The sequence below is a fragment of the Dufourea novaeangliae genome, unplaced genomic scaffold, assembly GCF_001272555.1.
Source record: "Dufourea novaeangliae isolate 0120121106 unplaced genomic scaffold, ASM127255v1 scaffold281, whole genome shotgun sequence".
NCBI classification, from domain to species: Eukaryota; Metazoa; Arthropoda; class Insecta; order Hymenoptera; family Halictidae; genus Dufourea; species Dufourea novaeangliae.
The window spans coordinates 307,587-327,295 of record NW_015374162.1 but is presented as its reverse complement, the minus strand read 5'-3'; the positions used below and the strand labels follow the sequence as shown (position 1 = coordinate 327,295).

General features: G+C 36.9%; 1 protein-coding gene across 1 annotated transcript in view; it reads left to right on the top strand.

The window, feature by feature from the left end:
• The window catches only part of LOC107192011 (helix-loop-helix protein 11), a 354,240-nt gene that overhangs the window by 52,935 nt on the left and 281,596 nt on the right, over positions 1-19,709 (top strand). The window contains exon 2 of the mRNA XM_015581186.1: positions 16,164-16,491. Within this exon, the coding sequence (XP_015436672.1) occupies positions 16,164-16,491 (328 nt within the window). The remainder of the gene's footprint in view (positions 1-16,163; positions 16,492-19,709) is intronic.

The following is a 19,709-nucleotide window of genomic DNA, read 5'->3' as shown; positions in this document are numbered from 1 at the left end:
TTTTTGCCCTTTTCTTAATAAATTATGTAGTGGGTCTAGTATAACTGAACTGTGTGGTATATAACTATTGTAGAAATTTATTTTTCTTAGAAATTGTTGGACTTGTTTTTGTGTTTTTGGTACTGGGAAGTTTCGTATTGATATTAAATTATCTTTTATTGGAGAAACTGAATTATTCTTAATTATGTGACCTAAATATGTAATTGAATCCGAAGCGAAACTACATTTAGAAAATTTTAATCTAAGACCTTCTTTTTTATCGCTTCTAGTAACTGTGTTAAATGATTGATATGTTCTTCAATCGATTTTGAGAAAATCAGAATGTCATCTATGTAATTTACTGTGAAATCTGAAAGTTTATGTTTTCTGATTATACCACTTAGAATTCTCTGAAAGGTGGCCGGTGAAGTTTTTAATCCGAATAGTAAAACGGTCCATTGGAAGTGTCCTTCTTGAGTGATAAATCCTGTTTTCATTCTGTCTTCAACTCGTAGTGGGATTGACCAGAATGCTGAGTTGATGTCAAGTTTTGAAAAATGCTTGCAGTTTCTTGTTTTTATTAACAAATCTTCAATTAATGGAAACGGTTGAGTTTGGGGGATTATGATTTTATTTAAATCTCTAAAGTCTATGCATAATCTCGATCTTTTATTTTCATCTCTTTTGTATGCCAATGTTACTGGGGCCGCAAAAGGGCTGTATGATTCCTCTATTAGGTTTCTCTGTAATAACTCCGAAATTTGTTGCTCTATTTCTACTTTATCTTCAATTGTACACCTATATGGTCTTTTACTACAATATTTTTCTATAATTAGATCTATTCTAGCTTCATAATCTTTTACTGCGCCTACATCATATTTATCTTTGGCGAATAGTGATTTATATTTTCCGACTAAGTTATCTATCATAGATCTTTCATAGTGATTTGTACAGTTTATAGAGATCTCGAAATTATTTTCGTTGACATGTTCATTAAAATTTATTAGTTTTGTGTCGGCATCTAGAGTTTTGTTAATCTTTTTTTCATTATATTCAGTCTTTTGTTTTTTGTATCTGTTGTAGCAGGAGTTTCTTTCTCTTTTGTAGAGTCCTTGTGTTTTTCATCTTTCTCAGAAAAATCTGGAATCTTATGTTCAATTTTTAATTCCTTATTTTGTGTTAACTTGAGTTTTTTCATGCAATCCAATCCGATTAGAAAATCGTAATTGAAATTTTTATTGTTTATTATGAAAACGTCTAATTCTTCTTCTATATTAAAAATTTTTATTTTTACTGTTATCATTCCTTCCGTTTCATTCACACCATTAATCGTCCTCAAACTCGCTTTTTTTATTTTATTCTTATCTTCTTTTTTTATCTTTAGTATTTTTGAATTTATCAATGAAACATTTGAACCTGAGTCATAAATCCCAGTTACGTTCAATGTTCCATTTAACAATACATTCAGTTTGATCAATGGTGGAATTAATAGTTTTTTGGTCCTTGTAATTTAATTCTGCTTCCAGCTCAGAATTGTTAACATGTTTTATTTTGTCTTCTTTATCTTTGAACCAACATGTAGATTCAGGGTGATAACGTGTGCCTTTCTTCTTATCTTTGCAGATTTTACATGGTGTTTTTTCGATATTTTCTTTAGTATCATACTCTTTATTTTTCTTATTTTCCCATTTGTTTCTATTAATTAAGTTTTCCAAATTACCTATTTCATTGTAGGGGTCTTCAGTTTCTGTCAACCTTTCTCTATCGATCTTGTCACAAATGAAATTCGTCAATCCAACTGCGATGAGATCTATTAAGGTTCTTTTATCAATAGATTTTCCCACTTCTAATAGCAACTTTTCCTTTTTTATAGCATATTCTAACAGAGAACCTGTTTGATACCTGAAAGAGAGAGCATGTCTAATTGGAGAGCAACCTTTATTTGCAAATGTTTCCCGAAAGTTCTTTTTCCACATTTCCCATTCTGAATTCACTGTAAATTTCAATAACATGCAGCTATACCAGTCTTTACTAGCTTTCTCTAGAAAAACATGTAGAATTTCGATTTTTTCCTTATTTTCAGTTATTTTGAAACGTTCGCACTCCTTCTCAAATTCGTTAATCCATTGATGGGCATTTGAATTTTTACCAGTGAATTTTTCAATCATAAAATCTTTTGCTAATTTTCCTACGTTTTTGATTTCAGAATCTTTATGCTTTTCCTCTAGTAATTTTTCTAATAACTTTATCATTGATTGATCTGTACTAGTTCCAGCTGTTGCGAGGGTTTTGTCATCTGTAATTTCCTCTAGGAAATAGTTGTTGAATTGTAGGTTATCTTCTTCATCCAGATAAGTTGTAGATAATTCTTTTGATACGCTAATCCAAATTTTTCTTGATTAATGTCTTTTTTTTAGTGTAGTTTTTATTTTAGCATTGCTTCTGTTTTAGTTAGCTCTGTGTGACAATTTGCTATTTGAAATTCTTCTGGTATTTTAAAAGTGCGACCATCCGGTATTGCTATTGAGGTTACGCATATGAGGTTAGTTTTTCCGTCTGTCGTACTCTTCATTTCAAACACAAACTGTAATTTATCCATTTCTTTTGTGAATTTTCCACAAAGGAATGTTGTTTTATAATGTTCTTTTTTTTTAGGGATGGTTGTAAATAAATAAACTGAATTGTTTCTCTGTGAACTAAGGAAACAACATTCAATGTTTATTATCCACTCTGTTGTATAATGTCTTATAATTACGATTTCTTTGGTTATACTTTACGATTACTTTCCTTACATACATTCAACGTAAAATATTAGTACTTCATATACGTAACAAGAAGTCTACGAATTTATATTCAGTGTCATTTTTTTTCGAATAATTCATAAAGATTACGATGAAACTGATATTTATAAGTTATGAATACATGAAGCTCACGAAGTAATTATTATTGGGAATCACAACTTTAGCAGTATATCGTAAAATCCGGTGAAGCAATTCAGTGTCACCTTGCATATTCAGAGATCGTACTAAGGAGGCACAAATAGAATCTGGATCTGTACGGAAAGTTACATTGTTTGGAGTAATTCACAAAAATTGGAATTGAACTAATATTTCTCTGGTGAGCGAGCAAATGAGTACAAGTCAGAATTATTAGTTTTGCAGAGAAGCGTAATATTTAATATAATATGTACTATTATAAATGCTTCTCTGCGAAATTAATAATTTTAACTTATACTCTTCTACCCGTCCACCAGAGATTTACAAGTAATAAATGCATAGAACATATAATGTAATTGTTACTAACCCACGTACTACCAAGCCTTTTTTGTCACATGAATTACTTTGGGGGGGGGGGGGTAAAAGGAAAAAAAGAAGGGATGGTACTTAATACTCATATAATAAAACTCTTTACTGTGATATAAAAACGTTATATTTTGAATACATCTGGGATTAAACGGTTTAAAATAAATTATTTCAATAAAAATGAAAACATGAAAAAATGAAGGAAAAAAAAGTATTGTAAATGGCTTTGTGAGTAATTTTTTTAAGAATACAGAACTTGTTTCAAGTTGACATATGCATATCTGTTACATAAGTCAGATACAATCGTCTTTACGTTTGCTGTTGTATTCGTTTACGCATCGACGACTATTTTCATTATTTTGTAAACTGTTTTAAAACTTTCTAGGAGATAGTATGTATGTTCTCGTATATAGGGATATTTTTATGCAATATCTGATTTTTTCAGAATTTTTAAGTAATTAGTTTAGCGGTAATTCTGAAACTATTGTAGTAATACGGTAGTGCGAAGGTTAAGAATCACAGCTTCGTCACCATATTTGTATAAATTGAGTCAAATAATTCAATAGCACCTTGTATACTGACAAGGGAACATCCCTACTTGATAATCGCTAGTTTTGTTTCAACTCTGTGAGATAGTAGTTCTCATAAATATATTTGGCACGTATTTTTTCTTAATTGCTCTTATTCACGTTAAAGAGATGAAAGAGCCCTTAAAGTTAGAGGTGTGTAGTGTATTTGGACGAATATCTTAGAAATTATTAGAGATACAAAAACGATCTAAATTGCAATAATTTTTTTTCTGATAGGGAATCCAGTTATATGATTGGATGCCAGAATAATCCATTTGTTTAAACGATGCATTTAAAAAACAATACTGTTTGTTAATTTTTCGAGTGAAAAGTTAGTCTATCTTCTTGTACATTTGTATGTGAAAACTATATGTATAGCAAAATATAAAATACGGATAAATTGACATTTATATATTTGCATTACTAAGAAAGTTCTTATATGTGAGATTTTCTTATATTTCCTGCAAGACGGAGTACTTGAATGTGTTCAATCAAACAGGTTTTTCCAATTTTTCGATTCTGCAATCTAATCGCGTATTTTATTAGAATTATTATCTCCATCCCAATTGACGATTGTCGATTCGGAATGTTCCCTTGTGGAAGAACATACCAGCTAGAGTCTAGAGTTTAGAATCTAGTGTCTAAAGTCTAGAGAAACGATGGTTCAAGCGGCACTTTTTCAAGTGGTTTTATTTTTCACGGGTAAAAACAGGACGTCCTTTCCGGTTATTTCCTAGTCGCTCGCAACTGATACGCAAGTAGTGATAGCGAAGCTCGCGCGAAGGCACCGGTAACAACCAGCTGAGTGGCGCCAGCCATCAGCTGTTGGTGACTCACACGAGCCGCCGCGTCGGCCGACCGGGACGTACAATCGCCACGGCTCTCTCTCTCGCTGCTCACAGACACACACCCGCGCTTGCGCGTCGCGGCGTAGTGTAGCATACGACATACGACACACGACACACAACACACGACACACGACACACGACACACGACACACGACACACGACACACGCTGTGGAATCGCGCGACGTGACGAACGACTCGCGCACGCGCGCATGTGTAGGGTGTATGTACATGCGTGTCCCCTGTTTTTGCACGAGTGTGTACGTACGATTCCCTGGCGTATCAGCCGTGCTTTTTCACATGTGCTCACATACGCCACGTGACGAGGTTCGCACGCCTCCGCGAAGTTACCTGTACTGATCAACGAGACTGCACTGGGAACCAACTATGGCATGCACACTAAATCCATTGCATTTTACTCCTGGAATGATCAGTTGGACTTCATTATCAACTTTTGATGAATTATACGGACTACTGCTTGGGTTTAACAAATGGGAAGGCATAGCAAGAATGAAGAATTAGTAATCAGTACACTTAACGTATAATCTTTCCCATGTATAGAAAAAAGGAGTTTGTTTGAGAATTATAAGAATTTCAGTAATTATTTTGTTTATACGTGTACACAGTGTACATATAAAATATTACCTATCGTTATTTTTAAAATACGAAGATGTGTGAAAAGTTGATCAATATGGATCGACAGGACGGGACTTAGTAGACCCAGTATGAGCGTTCATAGATGTAATGTTTCATTTAAAGGTCGGTATAGTTAAATTCTGCACTGTCTTCTATCTTTGCTATTATCACTACGATAACTTGCCTTTCGCGAACACTTGAATTTACCATGATAAGCTCAAGAAAGTTGGCGTCCTCTGTGTTTCAAGTGGAGATACAGTAATCGATTTCTATCTTCTCGAGAATTTAAAAACATGTTATGGATGCCAACAGATACTCGAGCGATTAGTGATCGTTTCACGCGTATGAATGCTTTTCCGATTTCTGTGAACGATATCGTTTCTGAATTTTTTACAACGATATAACGTTGGCTTGTTAAGTAGAGATTATGTTTACCCCTGTCAAAGACGAATGTATAAGGTCTGCGATGAAATCCCATGTCTGGGAATCTATTACCCCCGGTGGAGGATATTCGTTAATTTTTTTTGCGGATAAAACTATTACCACATCCAAAATTGCTCCTATTAAAAAACAAAGTCCTTGTTGAAAAGCCCTACACAGTAGTGAAGAGGAAGATAATAAATTCAGTATAAATACTGTTGGCGGACGTCTTGTGTGGATACAAATGATGAACACGGGAATATCTATGTAAAATAGTATATTCGATATAATTAACAAAATACAAATAACAAATGAACCGATTAAACTGTATAATTATGGTAACTATAATGGGTATGACTTTATGATGAACTTGAATTCACTTTTTGCAGTCAACGAACGGTATGCCACGATGATAGAATTTTATTATATAACGCTTCCAGAACTTTCTTCCTTCTTCTCCATTGCCTCGGTGAACACGCACTGGAGGGGGGGGGGGCTATTACAGTGCCATCTTACGTCATCCAAATCTATTAATTTACCATTTCACACATGTGCATATACACATACATACATTCTTACAAATACTAACAATGTAACCATTTCAGATACAAACTGGTCTGCTCCTATTGGATACCAACCACGGCTTATACCTTTCGTAGGTACATAGTACACCTGGTTTCAAAGTAAATATGAAACATCTATTTATCGCTCTTAAATGAGAAAATGTTCCAAATTATAGTTCTAGAAACTAATCGATACATTGAAAAAATATTATTAGAAAAATAAATGAGTTTAAACGATTGGAAACCTACGAATAAAAACGAGATCAGGGACCCCGCGATTATTGACTGATTGTTCATCCTCGATTATTGTCCAGGTGTCATCCCCACCACTGGGGCGGGGGGGGGGGGGGGAACCCGGCAAGCGCATACTTTGTTGCCCTGGCGCGCCGAGGCGGCTTCCCATTCACGAGCCTATATTCCCAGGTGTCAGTGAGACAATGCTAATGCAACGATAAAACTTCTTTATTTTTGGTTCTTTAATAATGAAACTTTTATGAACATATTGATGAAATTTTTCTGATTAAAATGATACCAAACACAACACAATTTGGATCATATTTACTTATGATTTATCAGAAGCGATAATGAACGAATATGAATTGTTAATACTTTCTACATGAGTAAATATGACCCAAATTATGTCGTATTTCGTATCATTTTAATCAGAAAAATCCCACCAATATACTAGTAAATGATTCATTAATACTAAATGAGAACTAAAAAGGTTTCATCGTTGTATTAGCGTTGTCGCACCGATACCCGGGAATGTAATCTTTTATTTTTTGGCTCGTGGGGAACCGTCTCGGCGCGCCGGGCAACAATGTATGCGCTCGATGGACTCGATGGACGAAACGAGGGAATGTGCGACGATTAGTCGAAGCGTTCAATCGTCAGCGACTGCCCAGAGAGCTTCCGACGAATTAAATGTAGCTGGATCATCTCCAATTACACGTATTTTTATTATTGGCTGAAATGGCACACACACAATTGGACTGTGTGGTCGGCTATAATGTAACCATTCGTCGGCGAGAGCGTCGCAGCGGGCCACGCAGCCAAGTCGACTGGAAACAGAAGCTTTCTCTCTGTTTTTCAATCGCTTGTCCTTTTTCTATGTTCGAAATACTACAAAGGCGAGTTGTCGAGGTCGAGCTTCGGGTAAATAACGTATTCACGAGGATCAGAAGCGTCGTTTCGTGTAGTCCACGATTATTGTCCCGGCGCGGACCCGAGTTCAGGACAATAATCGTGAGGCCCCTGTAAATGGCTTGTTGGGCTTATCATGTGGATGGGAACAGTACAATTTCTCGAAATCCATTTGTAATGATCAAAAGATCCTGCTTATGCACAAAGTCTCCCTTCTTCACTAATCTCCAAATATCGTTTGGAACTTCTGATGCGAATAATCATTACTGGGCTTATTGTAAAGTGAAAAGCCGCCACTTTCAGAATCCTTTGTTAATTTTTCCCACAGAGATTCCTGCATCATGTGGGAGACTGGAAAGCAAAGATGCTTTTTCGTTTCGAAAATTTTTCAAATTCAACCAATTATACAGGCATTAAAAAATTTTGTTGAGGACTAAAATCGTCACAGATTTGAAAATTGAAGTCTCCTCCAAGTTTTGTTGACCTTTGAATGAAAAGTGTACCGCCGGCATTAATACACATGTTTAACTCAGGTTACACCACGTGGAGGTTGCACAGTCGGACTTGTACTCTCGCGAGCAAACTTGGCTTCCGCTAGGGAAAAAAGTGATCTAAGGGAAAGACCTCCTACCACTTGATCTCGGAGTTACTGAAATTTATGCGAAATTAGCATTCGGTGTAATATTTATTTTAGTATTTGAACTAAATTTATCAAGCGGTAGGAGTCCCTTACCCCTACATTGCTTTTTCTCCTAGAGAAAGCCGAGTTTGCTCGTCAATGTACCTCATGTGTATCTCATTGTCAGTGTGCGGGTTTAGTATGTGCTTCGAGTATGTATGTACAGTGGACTCTAACTATATTGCCACTAAACATATTACCACGCAAGACACTTCCCCTTCACACGTACTTTCGAGCACACAAATTCGCTCTCCCACCACGTTGTACACGCCGTCGCACCAGCACGATCCAGCTTTTGCGTAGGCGCTGAAGCCGAGGTTACGACGACTCAACTTAGCATGGAGAGGGCTCTGAACTCATTGCCATTTTACACCCCTACAGCCCCGACCATGGCAATGTATGTAGTTAGGGTCCACTGTAACTCGAAAACTAAAACCGAGCACCCGTTACATGTATAGGAAGAAGTTTGAAATGAAGTTCTTGACAACATATTTCAAAGGTATTGAAATCGGTGAGGAGCTAGCAGTTCCACAGGTTCGCCTAGTATTAGTTAACACGTTCAGCCCGGCGCCGGTCCCTGGGGACCGGCAATGAACTTTCCGTGTGGCCGGCGTCGGTCCCTGGGGACCGGCACTGGAATTTTCGTTTGGCTGGCATCGGTCCGTGGGACCGAGAGTATTAAAGTTAAAAAATAAATATAGTCTCAATGAAATGTGGTCAAATGTAGTTTTAATGAAATTTATTGAAACATTCTAAACAAAAATACGGCTTAGCTTTACACATATTACAATACGTAACAACTTTTTTGGTCACATTTTTGGCTATCTTGCGTCCAAATAGTTTTGAATTGTCATCATAACATTTCGAACAATACCTTCGGACTTTATGTACGTCTCCTTCCTTTTCGTATAATTTATGAATAATTTTTTCGCTTTGGATTGGAATTTCCTCATCTAGCCGCCGTGTGAGTTCATCCGTCAATTGTCTGCGAAATGCCGTGACTGATATTTTTTTTCCTGTCACTTCTTGGTACATGAACAAGGCATTTATAACAGCAGTATTGAGAAATAGCTCAAATGCTAACTTTTTATACCACTTGAGAGTTTTTCTCAAGGGGGAAAAAAACCCTGCAACATTGCACCGCTTGATCGCTCGCTGCCGGCTGAACGGAAAGGACAGCAAATTCGGCGCCGGGCTCAACGTGTTAAACTAGTTTTTAATCAAAGCATTCTGGAGAAAAATCATTTAGGACAAAATGGCGGACGTTAAGTGCACGATTTTGATTTTGAAACGCAGTCATTTTTCGATCATAATATAAAAACTATGTATTGAAAAATAAAATCCTTCAATTAGAGACTAGATTTTTATATCGAAAATAAGCCCTGACACTTTAGAACGAAACGGTTTAGCGTTTTTCGATTAATTGTGGTCACCGTCTTTGGAAGTGTTATTCTGAGAAAAACGCGTTGATGATTCAAAATGCAATTTATATGCAAAACAAAATTTGTTTAACTTCCATGGAGTTTTCTATGCCAGCCTCATACAGCAGACACTTTTGCTGCCTTTTTGTAACCACGGAAGATCCCATAAGAGATTAAGGCTTTACATAGAGGAATCAAATGTTGTCTGATACTGTTGTCGAAGTTTTCTACAGACTGATACAGTTTAAAAAGAAAAACGAAATTTTTTAGCTACCGAACTTCCCTTATAAGTGTATTTTCGGGTGATACAGTAAATGTTCGCAGTAACACATGTTGTAATACATGAAGTATACATAAATATGGATGTTATCGTAGTATTGTTGGCACGTGTTGAAACGAATGTTTCAGAGGGCAGATCACAAGGTCATGGTCTTTCCCTATGGAGTCATCTCTCTATTCCCTTTCTCCCCATCGTCTCCTGCACGCCTGTTCCGTATAATTTTACCAGGTGTTTCCTACCAGCGCAACACACTCTGTGAACGCTATCCATTTCACGGCTTCTTCCGTCGTTCGTTCAATCCTTTTAGAGGAAACATTTGCTTCCCCCTTATCAAAGTTTTCGTTATGTCCATCCATATGACGACCCACCCAATTGAGTGAGCTGTTACTTCTTCTTATAGTTGCTGTCTTGTTCAGGAATTTTGTCAGCGGGTCAGCTTGTCACACTATCAGAATGAATCATGTCTATTTGGCGAAGAATTTTCGTGGTGGATAAACTGAATGGAAATGCCTGAATCGAATTAATTAACAACATCTTGGCGTTTAATTGATATTGAACAGAAATATACGTTTCAAGTGGAACACGAATCTTGTTAAAGCTCAAACTAAACCCAACACAAAGTCAGCTTGACTTTAACTCAAATGCAACTTGCACTTGGTTAGAATCTCTACTGACAAATATTTGGGGCTTATTTGATTCTGAGCACCTTTTTCCTTACATATAATTGCCAGACGACTCTAATTTCCGAGATATTTGCAAAAAACTTTTGGTCTCACTTGCTGTTTTGGGTGCGTGGTTAACACATTGTCGACGGGAGACGTAAATCGGCGTTTTTCATTTGTCAAAGATTGAAAACGGAAGACGCGAATCGCTGTTTTTCATTTCTCAACCGGAGAAGATGATAGACGCGAATCGACGTTATTTAGTTTTCATTGAAAAATATTGAAGACGCGAGGCAACACATGACATCATCCTGTGCGTGCAGAACCAATTTTTAATAAAAGATTTCGTTTAATAAAATATTTACATTGCTTTGAATAGGTACATTTATACATATATATCACATATGTATACACAATATACAGACCATTTTCAAGAAACAAAGTGAAATTATTCGTTAATTATTACGTTTACGGCTAATAAAGGTAACCTTAAGGGTACCCTCCGGTAAAAACGCTCGAAAAGTTCGTGATTTTCATGAATTTATAAAAAGACAATTCTTCCGTCGTAGACCAAAACGACGGCTATACAGTCAAACAGTACCGTTACTTTTTATTATTTTATTCCTTCTTTCAGTCAATTTATATTTTCAAGACCGACCCCTTGCAATTTCGATTTCGTTGACAAAGGGAATCAGAGACAAAAGAAGCGAACACTTGGTCTGCAGTCCGCCACACGCGCTCGGTAACCTGGGACCCATCCGCGCCGGGCCTTACCGGGGCGCGCTGACTCGCAGACAATATAGTCATAAACCCTACCGTTGAGAGACTCGAAAAGTCGTCGCGGTCAACTCGCACCGTGACCACGTGAGCGATATTTTGCTGACGTCCGCTTCGCCCTGCAGGAGAGGTTTTCCACCTCCACGTCGCTTGGAAAAACCGAGAAATTTGCCTTCCCCTTCAGGGCATAACCAATAAGGAGGCGAATTTTGGTAACGCCTTCAGCAAACTTTGAGGAAGCGCGACGTCACGCGAATTCGAGACGGCAGTCGAAAACATCCATTCGAAAGACTCATTTCGCACACACTCGATCGACAACAGACATTCGCGAACATTCATTCGACAAACACTCTCGCATTTGACAAGTCGTTCACGAACATACATCCGCATTCGAACACTACGACTGTAAACATCATTCACGTCACATTCTCTGCGAGAAACAAATATTACATCACCAGTTGTAATTTAAGTATTAGTAAAGACTGTTACTAAAACCGAGCTACTCGATCATTCCTGCCACCCTAATTAGACTTCACGAGAACCCTTGTGAAAGTCAACGTCTTGGTTTTACACCGTCGCAAACCAGCGAAGCGGATTTACAACCCGTGAAATATTCAAAGAATTTCGGTGTTTCGGGACGTAACAACAATGGAACAACATATGGTAGAAAACCGGTTTATCCTAGTTGCTACATATTTGAAGAATACAAAAAAAATTTAATGTTTAAATTTTAACAATGTTTCCATAAAATATATATCACTCTATCTACTACTGTACAAATTGGAGGTCTGGACCGTGCAATGTCAATTCGGAATAGGTTCTTCCTTTGAGTATATTTACAAAAAATTTCTATACCGTAGCATTTGGAAAAAGGTTGTAGAAATACATCCGTGATAAATCTCATATACCTACTTTGTAAACTAATTTCGGTAATTATAAATACGTAACTAGCATCAGTTACGGAAAAATTCTGCATTTTAGTCCTTAACCCTTTCGTTACGAGCGCTGGATATAGACGGCATCCACTCGATGGCCTCATATGCACACTTTTCGGCGCGGTGCCCCGTTCAATGGCGTTACTCCGGCGGAGCGAACTGCCGTAACGAAAGGGTTAATCCTTAACGTTTAATTTTTACCAATACAGTAATTACTATTGAGTAGGGGATGATAGAGGTTAAATACCGTGTAGCTTTAATGAAATATTGTAAGCAGAAGTTTCAAGTATCAATTCATAAGTGACGTTTGCAGCCTGAGATTCAGGCCGCTTCTGGGTATTCAGTTTAATTGTATCCATGGGCGTAACCAGGTTATCAGTCGGGAGGAGGGGGGGGGGTGACCCTACCCTGCCCGTCCTGACTACGCCTACGATTGTATCTACAATAAAATATTCTCAAAGTTTCAAAGACATTGGTTTAATAATTTCTGCACAATAAATTTCCAACATTTCGTTTATTTTGAGCTATTTACACCAGGCTCGCCCTATAATTTTACGATGACGCAATATCGTGCCCATCGACTGTACTTACATATCTACGTATAGGAAGCAGACATAAATCTTGACTTCGGCGCCAGCCGCACTTAAGTAGGTATGTATTATAACGCTGCTAATAATTTCAGTAGAAATGAGAAATGAATAAACTTTATATTGAAGACGATACTATTTATTACGTAACAATAAAATTGTATTTCGAATATCATTCATAGAAAACCGTACGAACAACGTTTTAACTATCCTTGTATCATACGCGAAAACACTTGAATAAAATGAATGCAAGAAAAATTCGCAATTTCGACTGTACATACACAGTATACACATTTCATAGTCCTTAATTCAGTTACAACTAAGGATAGAGAAAAAAGCGAAAGTATTCTAATCGGAACTGCTGCAGGTTAAACAGTGTATGTCCATAAAAACCGTCTAAACAGATGGAATAGATCCAGGCTGGAATTGCGTGCAGTTGAATTGTTCGAAGCAGTAACCACAGAACGACAATGATGCCTCGCTTCATTGACCGGGAAGTTAACTGGCGGTAAGTCACGGTCGGGTGTGTAGATCTGTGAAACAAACAACTCTCGACGCTTTCAATTTCCTTAAAAGCCCTTGGATCCAGTCAGACGGGATGGTTTTTATATTTCCCATCCGACGTTCGCTGGTTGGTTTTCTACGCTCCCGTATCTGCTTGTAAATCAAATATTCAGCCCCGCCACAAAATTCAACGAAACACGGACGTCGTACATATAGGATTGCACAGGGTGGTGACGCGTCGGTGTCCTCATGCATCTGGCCTCTTTGATTTTCGTGATCTCTTTGCCGCTCGCGCCAAAATGCTTTTCAAGAGACTGCTGTCCGCCTCTTGTCGTTCGCTATCATATGAACGTGTCCGCCGTAATGCTCTCGCTGGGACAGTCCTCCTGTCTGGTGCATCAAGATACTGAAAAATTTGTACGAGTATTCCCTTTATCGTATCTTTTTTTTTCTCTTACTTAGAGAGTTCAATTAATCGTGCTTCTATGTGAACACTTTCTTTAATGCGTCCACTGTCGGTGTTGGATTTCATTTTTTTTTTTTTTGAAAGGTCCTATAAATTTTAATGGGCTGAAACATGAAATGCTTATATCAATGTAATTGTAATTAAAACATTACTGCATACGCGAAAACATGTAAATAAAGTATGAAACCTTTAAAAGTTAAGGCAGACTAAAAATATAAAATTGGACTCTTATTGAAGTATTTTCCGCTTTGCGTTTATTTTCATATTAGTATAACAAACATTGGACTTTATAAAAAGAGGAATTATAGTATTCTCATCGCATAGATCACACACACACACACACACACACACACAGCATGTGCAAAAATCCTTACTGCAGTCGGGTTATGCAGTATAGCCCGCATTTAACCAAAACACGGCCTACAAAATACAGTATGTAGCAACAATATAAAGGTAAAATGTACCTATAGGAAAAACTTGTTCAGAATGATGACCTTGACAACACATTTCAAGGTCGTTGAAATCGTCGTGGAAGTCAAACTTCTAAATAATTATCTTGGTCTTTAATAATATTCTTATACACAACCATTTTAATTTGTATCTTAAATTTTTATTAAGCTAAAAACCATTTTTATTAATCGCGTGCATAACTTGTACATCCTACTCTACTGTTTTCGTTACCGTAGAGCAGCGCTGGGCAGCGTAGGGGCACCTCACGCGCGTTTCCCCTTCCAACCTTTCTTTCTCCAACCAGACTGCTGTCTCTGTCACTCCATGGTAACGGTGGACGGTGGTGGGGACACGTTTTAGCTCCCGGGAACTAACTTTACGCACCGCTGCCGTAAAGTGTAGAGTGTAGTGTATGTACGAATTGTTTGCTCGTTATTTATTAATCTTTTTCCTGCGAGACATAAAGCATCTTCAGAATTTTTTTTGCAACATTCTTCATGATTAGTTTCCACTTTTCGATTTTCCTACCTGTTGCCTCTGTTGCTCGTATTATGGCTGGCTGGAAAGGTCAATGTTTTAAGAACCGCAGTGTGGTAGGTTTGTCTATGAGATATATGCATACTGTGCAAAGCCTAATGACCTAAGTGGTCATATACATAAACGAATTGTACAGCTATGGCTTAAGACTATTGGACGACAGGAGCGTCACATACGGACTTACGCAGGCAAGCGGAGTACTCCTCTTGCCCCTGTGCCATCTCCCTAATCATCTTGTCAGCTACGCACAATACAAAAGTAACACGAGGGATTTACGTATAGTAGGGCATTAAGGGGTAACGTTACGATGATAGGCCAAATATGACTGGATAACTTTGGCGGTGATTTTAAAGTGGAATACCACTGCTATGGCCTGGGAAATAAGCCTTCTTTAAGAATTTTGTTTTCAGAAATAATTTTGTTTCCGCAGAAATCTATTATCACCTAGTTTTAGTACAATGTTTCAAGGGATTTAAAACACAATTAATAGAAAAACATGCAGAAATTCACCTCACACAAAAACATAGGTCGCTGGTAGGATGTGTAACTTTGGAAGAACAGCTCTGAAATCAAATGTAAACAATTTTTATAAACTATATGAGATTAGTTTCCGTTACACATGCGGATTTAAAAAAAATTAGGTTTGTAAAAATGACGCGCTTTAAAAAGGAAAGTTTCGAAAGTCCGCTAAAAAATGGACAGTGTTTCGAGCGTATATCAACAAATTTACTTTCGATCACAAAAATCCGTGTAATTGAAGGTAATCTTATTTTAAGAATCCTGTCAAACTTTCAAGTCGATTATATAAAAAGTGACAAGAGTAGTCGTACCCGCCAGTTAGAAAAATGTCGTTTCGAGAAAAACGCGTTTGGAGTTTGATTTGAATTCTTGATGTAATCAAAATACATTGCATCTTTGTAAATTCTTCGAATATGAATTTAAATTCTCAAATATTTGTTTTAACGGTTAAACATTAAGAAAATGCATTTTAAAAAAACCGATTGTTTTTAAATTTCACAGTGGTACTCCTCCTTAAAGAAATTTATTAAAAGCTTAACATAGGGTCCGTATGATATGTGAAAAAGAAGAAAATAAGTTTTGAATAGAATATTTGACTAAAAAATAGCGGCACAGTAGCCGCAAGACTTGTAGGTACGTACATATATGTATACATATGTACCTATTCGTGACGTTGGCCCTTAAGAAAGAATACGAATGAAAAGGAAACTGCTACCTAGGTATAAAAAAGACCACCGATAATCGTCCGAGTTGTAAGAGATAGCCAGTTTCTAAGCGAAGCAGCCTGTTTAGTCAAACGGTGGCGGGATGGCGGTGTGGTGGGAAATATGTAACTGGTACTCGAACAAAATAAAGTGTATGTTGAAACGAGGTTGATTTCTGTTCTAGAAGCATCGGAACAGTGGAGGAGGGCTCGGTGACCACGTGCGTCACGGTCGCCGAGATTGCTGATTCCCAGGAACAACAGCAACAGCAATCGAAGAGCAACGGCGGCGCTGTATCTCGCCGTGTTCCTGGTCAGAACGTTGCGTTGAGCAACGGGAACAGTGCCAGCAACGTCGGCCGCGTTACCCCGCGTAACCACATGGAGCAAGAGAAGCGGATGCGGCGAGAAATCGCCAACAGTAACGAACGACGTCGGATGCAGAGTATTAACGCCGGTTTCCAGTCGCTTAGGACGTTGCTGCCGCACCACGAGGGCGAGAAACTTTCCAAGGTAAGTGATCTTTCTCATTTCCTCTTCCCTTTATTATAACTGCTCTCGTCATTTACGGAATCACCTGTACTCGAGTGCGATTAGGGTGACCGTCGTTCAATTATAACTTTCATTAATGGATGTGATTTTTATATAAAACCACTAAAATAAAGGAATTACTACTATACAATAACTCTATACTAACCTTTTCATTATATTACGATAATATGCAATATAATTTGTATTTTATTTCCCACGCAAGTGGGCTAATAAATCATAACGTTAAAACGGTAGGAGATAGAAAAAAATGTTATTAGGAAAAATTAAATGTTTCAAGTAATGCGTAACGCGGTTTATGTGTCTGCTTCAAAAGTGGAGACGTTCCTAAGATTTCAAGGTCACCTCTATATTGGTTTTAAACGGAATTATACATTTTTTTATACACCGTTCGATACATATTTAAAAATTGTTACATAGTTGAAAAGAGTAAATTAGTAGAATTAGTAGACACGAACGAAGACATAGAGAAGAAACGTTCAGGCCTGGTCCAAATATCGTACAATGTTGAGAAACTGAAGTTAACAATATTTTTTAAACTAATCTTTCATCGACACGAGTACCTTAATATTTTTTTCTAGAAATTTAAGAAATGCATCGTACGGAAAATTGCCTGAGGAATATAATTAAGTAGTTAAAACGAATATGACAAGTCCACCTTTTTAAAGAAATGACATTTTACATGTTTCCCGTATCAAATTTTTCACTCTTTTCGACGATAATAACGATTTCGTTCTAAGTCGTTTAGCTTTTACTATAACAGCGTAAAAATGATATTAACCCTTTTAGTGCCAGGCGAAAAAGAGGTGCCTATGCGAGAATAACCGGCCGAATTTCACGGTTTTACTAGGGTTTGGGAAAATGGTCATAAAAACCAAACAAGAAACAATATTTACATGATTCAAAATATTTTAATTTTTTATTTTTTTATTTTTTTTAATTCTCTCGTAATGAAATTAGACCATTTATAACGTATTATAAATTTATTTTGAGATAGAGTTCTCCCGGAATGCGAATAGTAAAGCGCTATAAGTCGCGTGCCGATTTATGTGCTCTGGCACTTCTCGCCAGTGCAGCAAGAGCCGATATATCGGCCTCCGGCACTAAAAGGGTTAAGTCCATATCTTGTTCCAAGTGAAACGATGCAAAGTCTATCACGTAGCCGACTTGCAATATTTACCATTTCTACATATCGAGACTTGTCTGAAATCCATTCAATAGTTCGAAGGTACCGATTGTTTCTCGTTAAATTCTTACCGAATGGCTCCTAAGCTACAAGGTTTTTGAACCATTGATTTGCTCTCCTCTAAATTTTGAAAAGTGTGACTTAATATGTAAATTCTAGATATTAATACATATAAAGATAGTAGATACAGAACTATACAAGAGATAATAAAACCAATGTGTCCGTGTGCGTGTGCGTGTGTGTGTGTGTCAGCAAAATTTTTGGAAGATCATTTATTTTTAATTAATTATTTAGTTGCATTTTATGGTGAATGTTGTGTGGTGACCCTTATTCTCACTCGTGTCTCAGATTTGAACGTCCGCGAATAAACTTCTTTTCTGGCATGAAATGTACAAAGTATCTCCACCAAGTTTGTAATATGGAACTCTATGATGTATGACGAGCCAATGGGAACATATTCAGGGTTTTCTATAATGTAGACCAAGGCGAAATCAGAATTAGTCTTTTCTGAAATCGATGAAATTCGATCGAAACCGAGTGAGTGTACGTAGTACATAGTTTTAGTCGCTTGTTTACGGTAAACTACGCATCCGTAACGCTTCCTCCAATATGTTACCTGTGCTGGAGGAAGAATTAATCCCCAGCTTGAGTATTATTCTATTATTCGCTTCCGCTATCCACGTTACTCGATAGACTCTTCAAATTTTAAACTATCTGTTGACGGTCATTACTGAATCATCATATTTTAAACCTACCTGTGATACTTCCTTATTTTCATACATCACGTTTGCCTTTCGATTACGTAGAATAAATGGTAAAATATATTCACAGATTTAAGTTTAGACTGATAATTACTCACAATAAAATGAATACTTTAATGAAAGGTTAACTACAATATAAAATATTTGAATGGAAATTGATTATAACAGCGAATATCTTGAGTTTTTTCGCAAGAACACATTTTCTAATGAAAATAACATAACAGAAGAAACATAACAATTGATACGAGTGTTGAATCTCTAATAAGAAGGCCACATTGTAGAAAGAGTAAATTTGAAGGGTGGATCGATTCATCGGAATGTAGTCGACATCCAATTAATTGCGCCATTTGCACGTACAAAGAGGGAAAGGTGTTCGTTACAATTCGTTTACACTTTCTTATTTGATTCTCTTTAGTGAAATTTGATTTATAAATCGGAACTGTTTGCAACATCTTTTTCTCTATTATATCGATTACTCTGAAATTTCTGAAGTTTAAGACTTGGAGAATCGACGCAAGAAGTGCTGTGCGTACAAAAAATGATTCTTATGCCGCACTTTTGCAATTGATATTAGCAATGATAAGAAGTGTATTATCACTGGCGCAGTGTATATCCTGTGTATATCAATAGTATCACTTCACATCCAGCGCACTTACCTCTTCATTCACCATTCTTCGTCCATGCGATTTTCAGTTTTAAGGAATGAATGTTACGTTTTGATAAATTGTCTACATCATTGTACATGGATCAATGAAACCTTGTTGCAAATTATTATTGGTTACAAGAATCTCCATACATTTTACTTTTCCTTTCATATTTCAGTTTTATTATAAATAGTTCGGTATAATATGTCTATTTATGTATTTATTTAATCGGACGAATTCATTGAGGAAGTAGTTGTTCAAAGAAAATACATTCAGAAGTAAATAGTGATATAAAAATAGGGGTATGGAATATCTCCAATTAATGAACTGAAGAAACAATATTAATCCTTTGCACTCCGATGTCGTCGCTGCGGCGAAATCTAGAAGCAACTTTGTATTTTTATACATTTAAAATTTAAAATATTCTTCCCTTTTTCATGGGGGCTTCTACTGTTACATTGCATGTATAATTGTGTATGAAAATGAAATAGTCCTGGAGTTGCTGGTAGGTCATATTAAAAATGACTCGGAGTTGTTGGTAGGTCATATTAAAAATTGTTCGGAGTGCAAAGGGTTAAAAAATGCTACAAA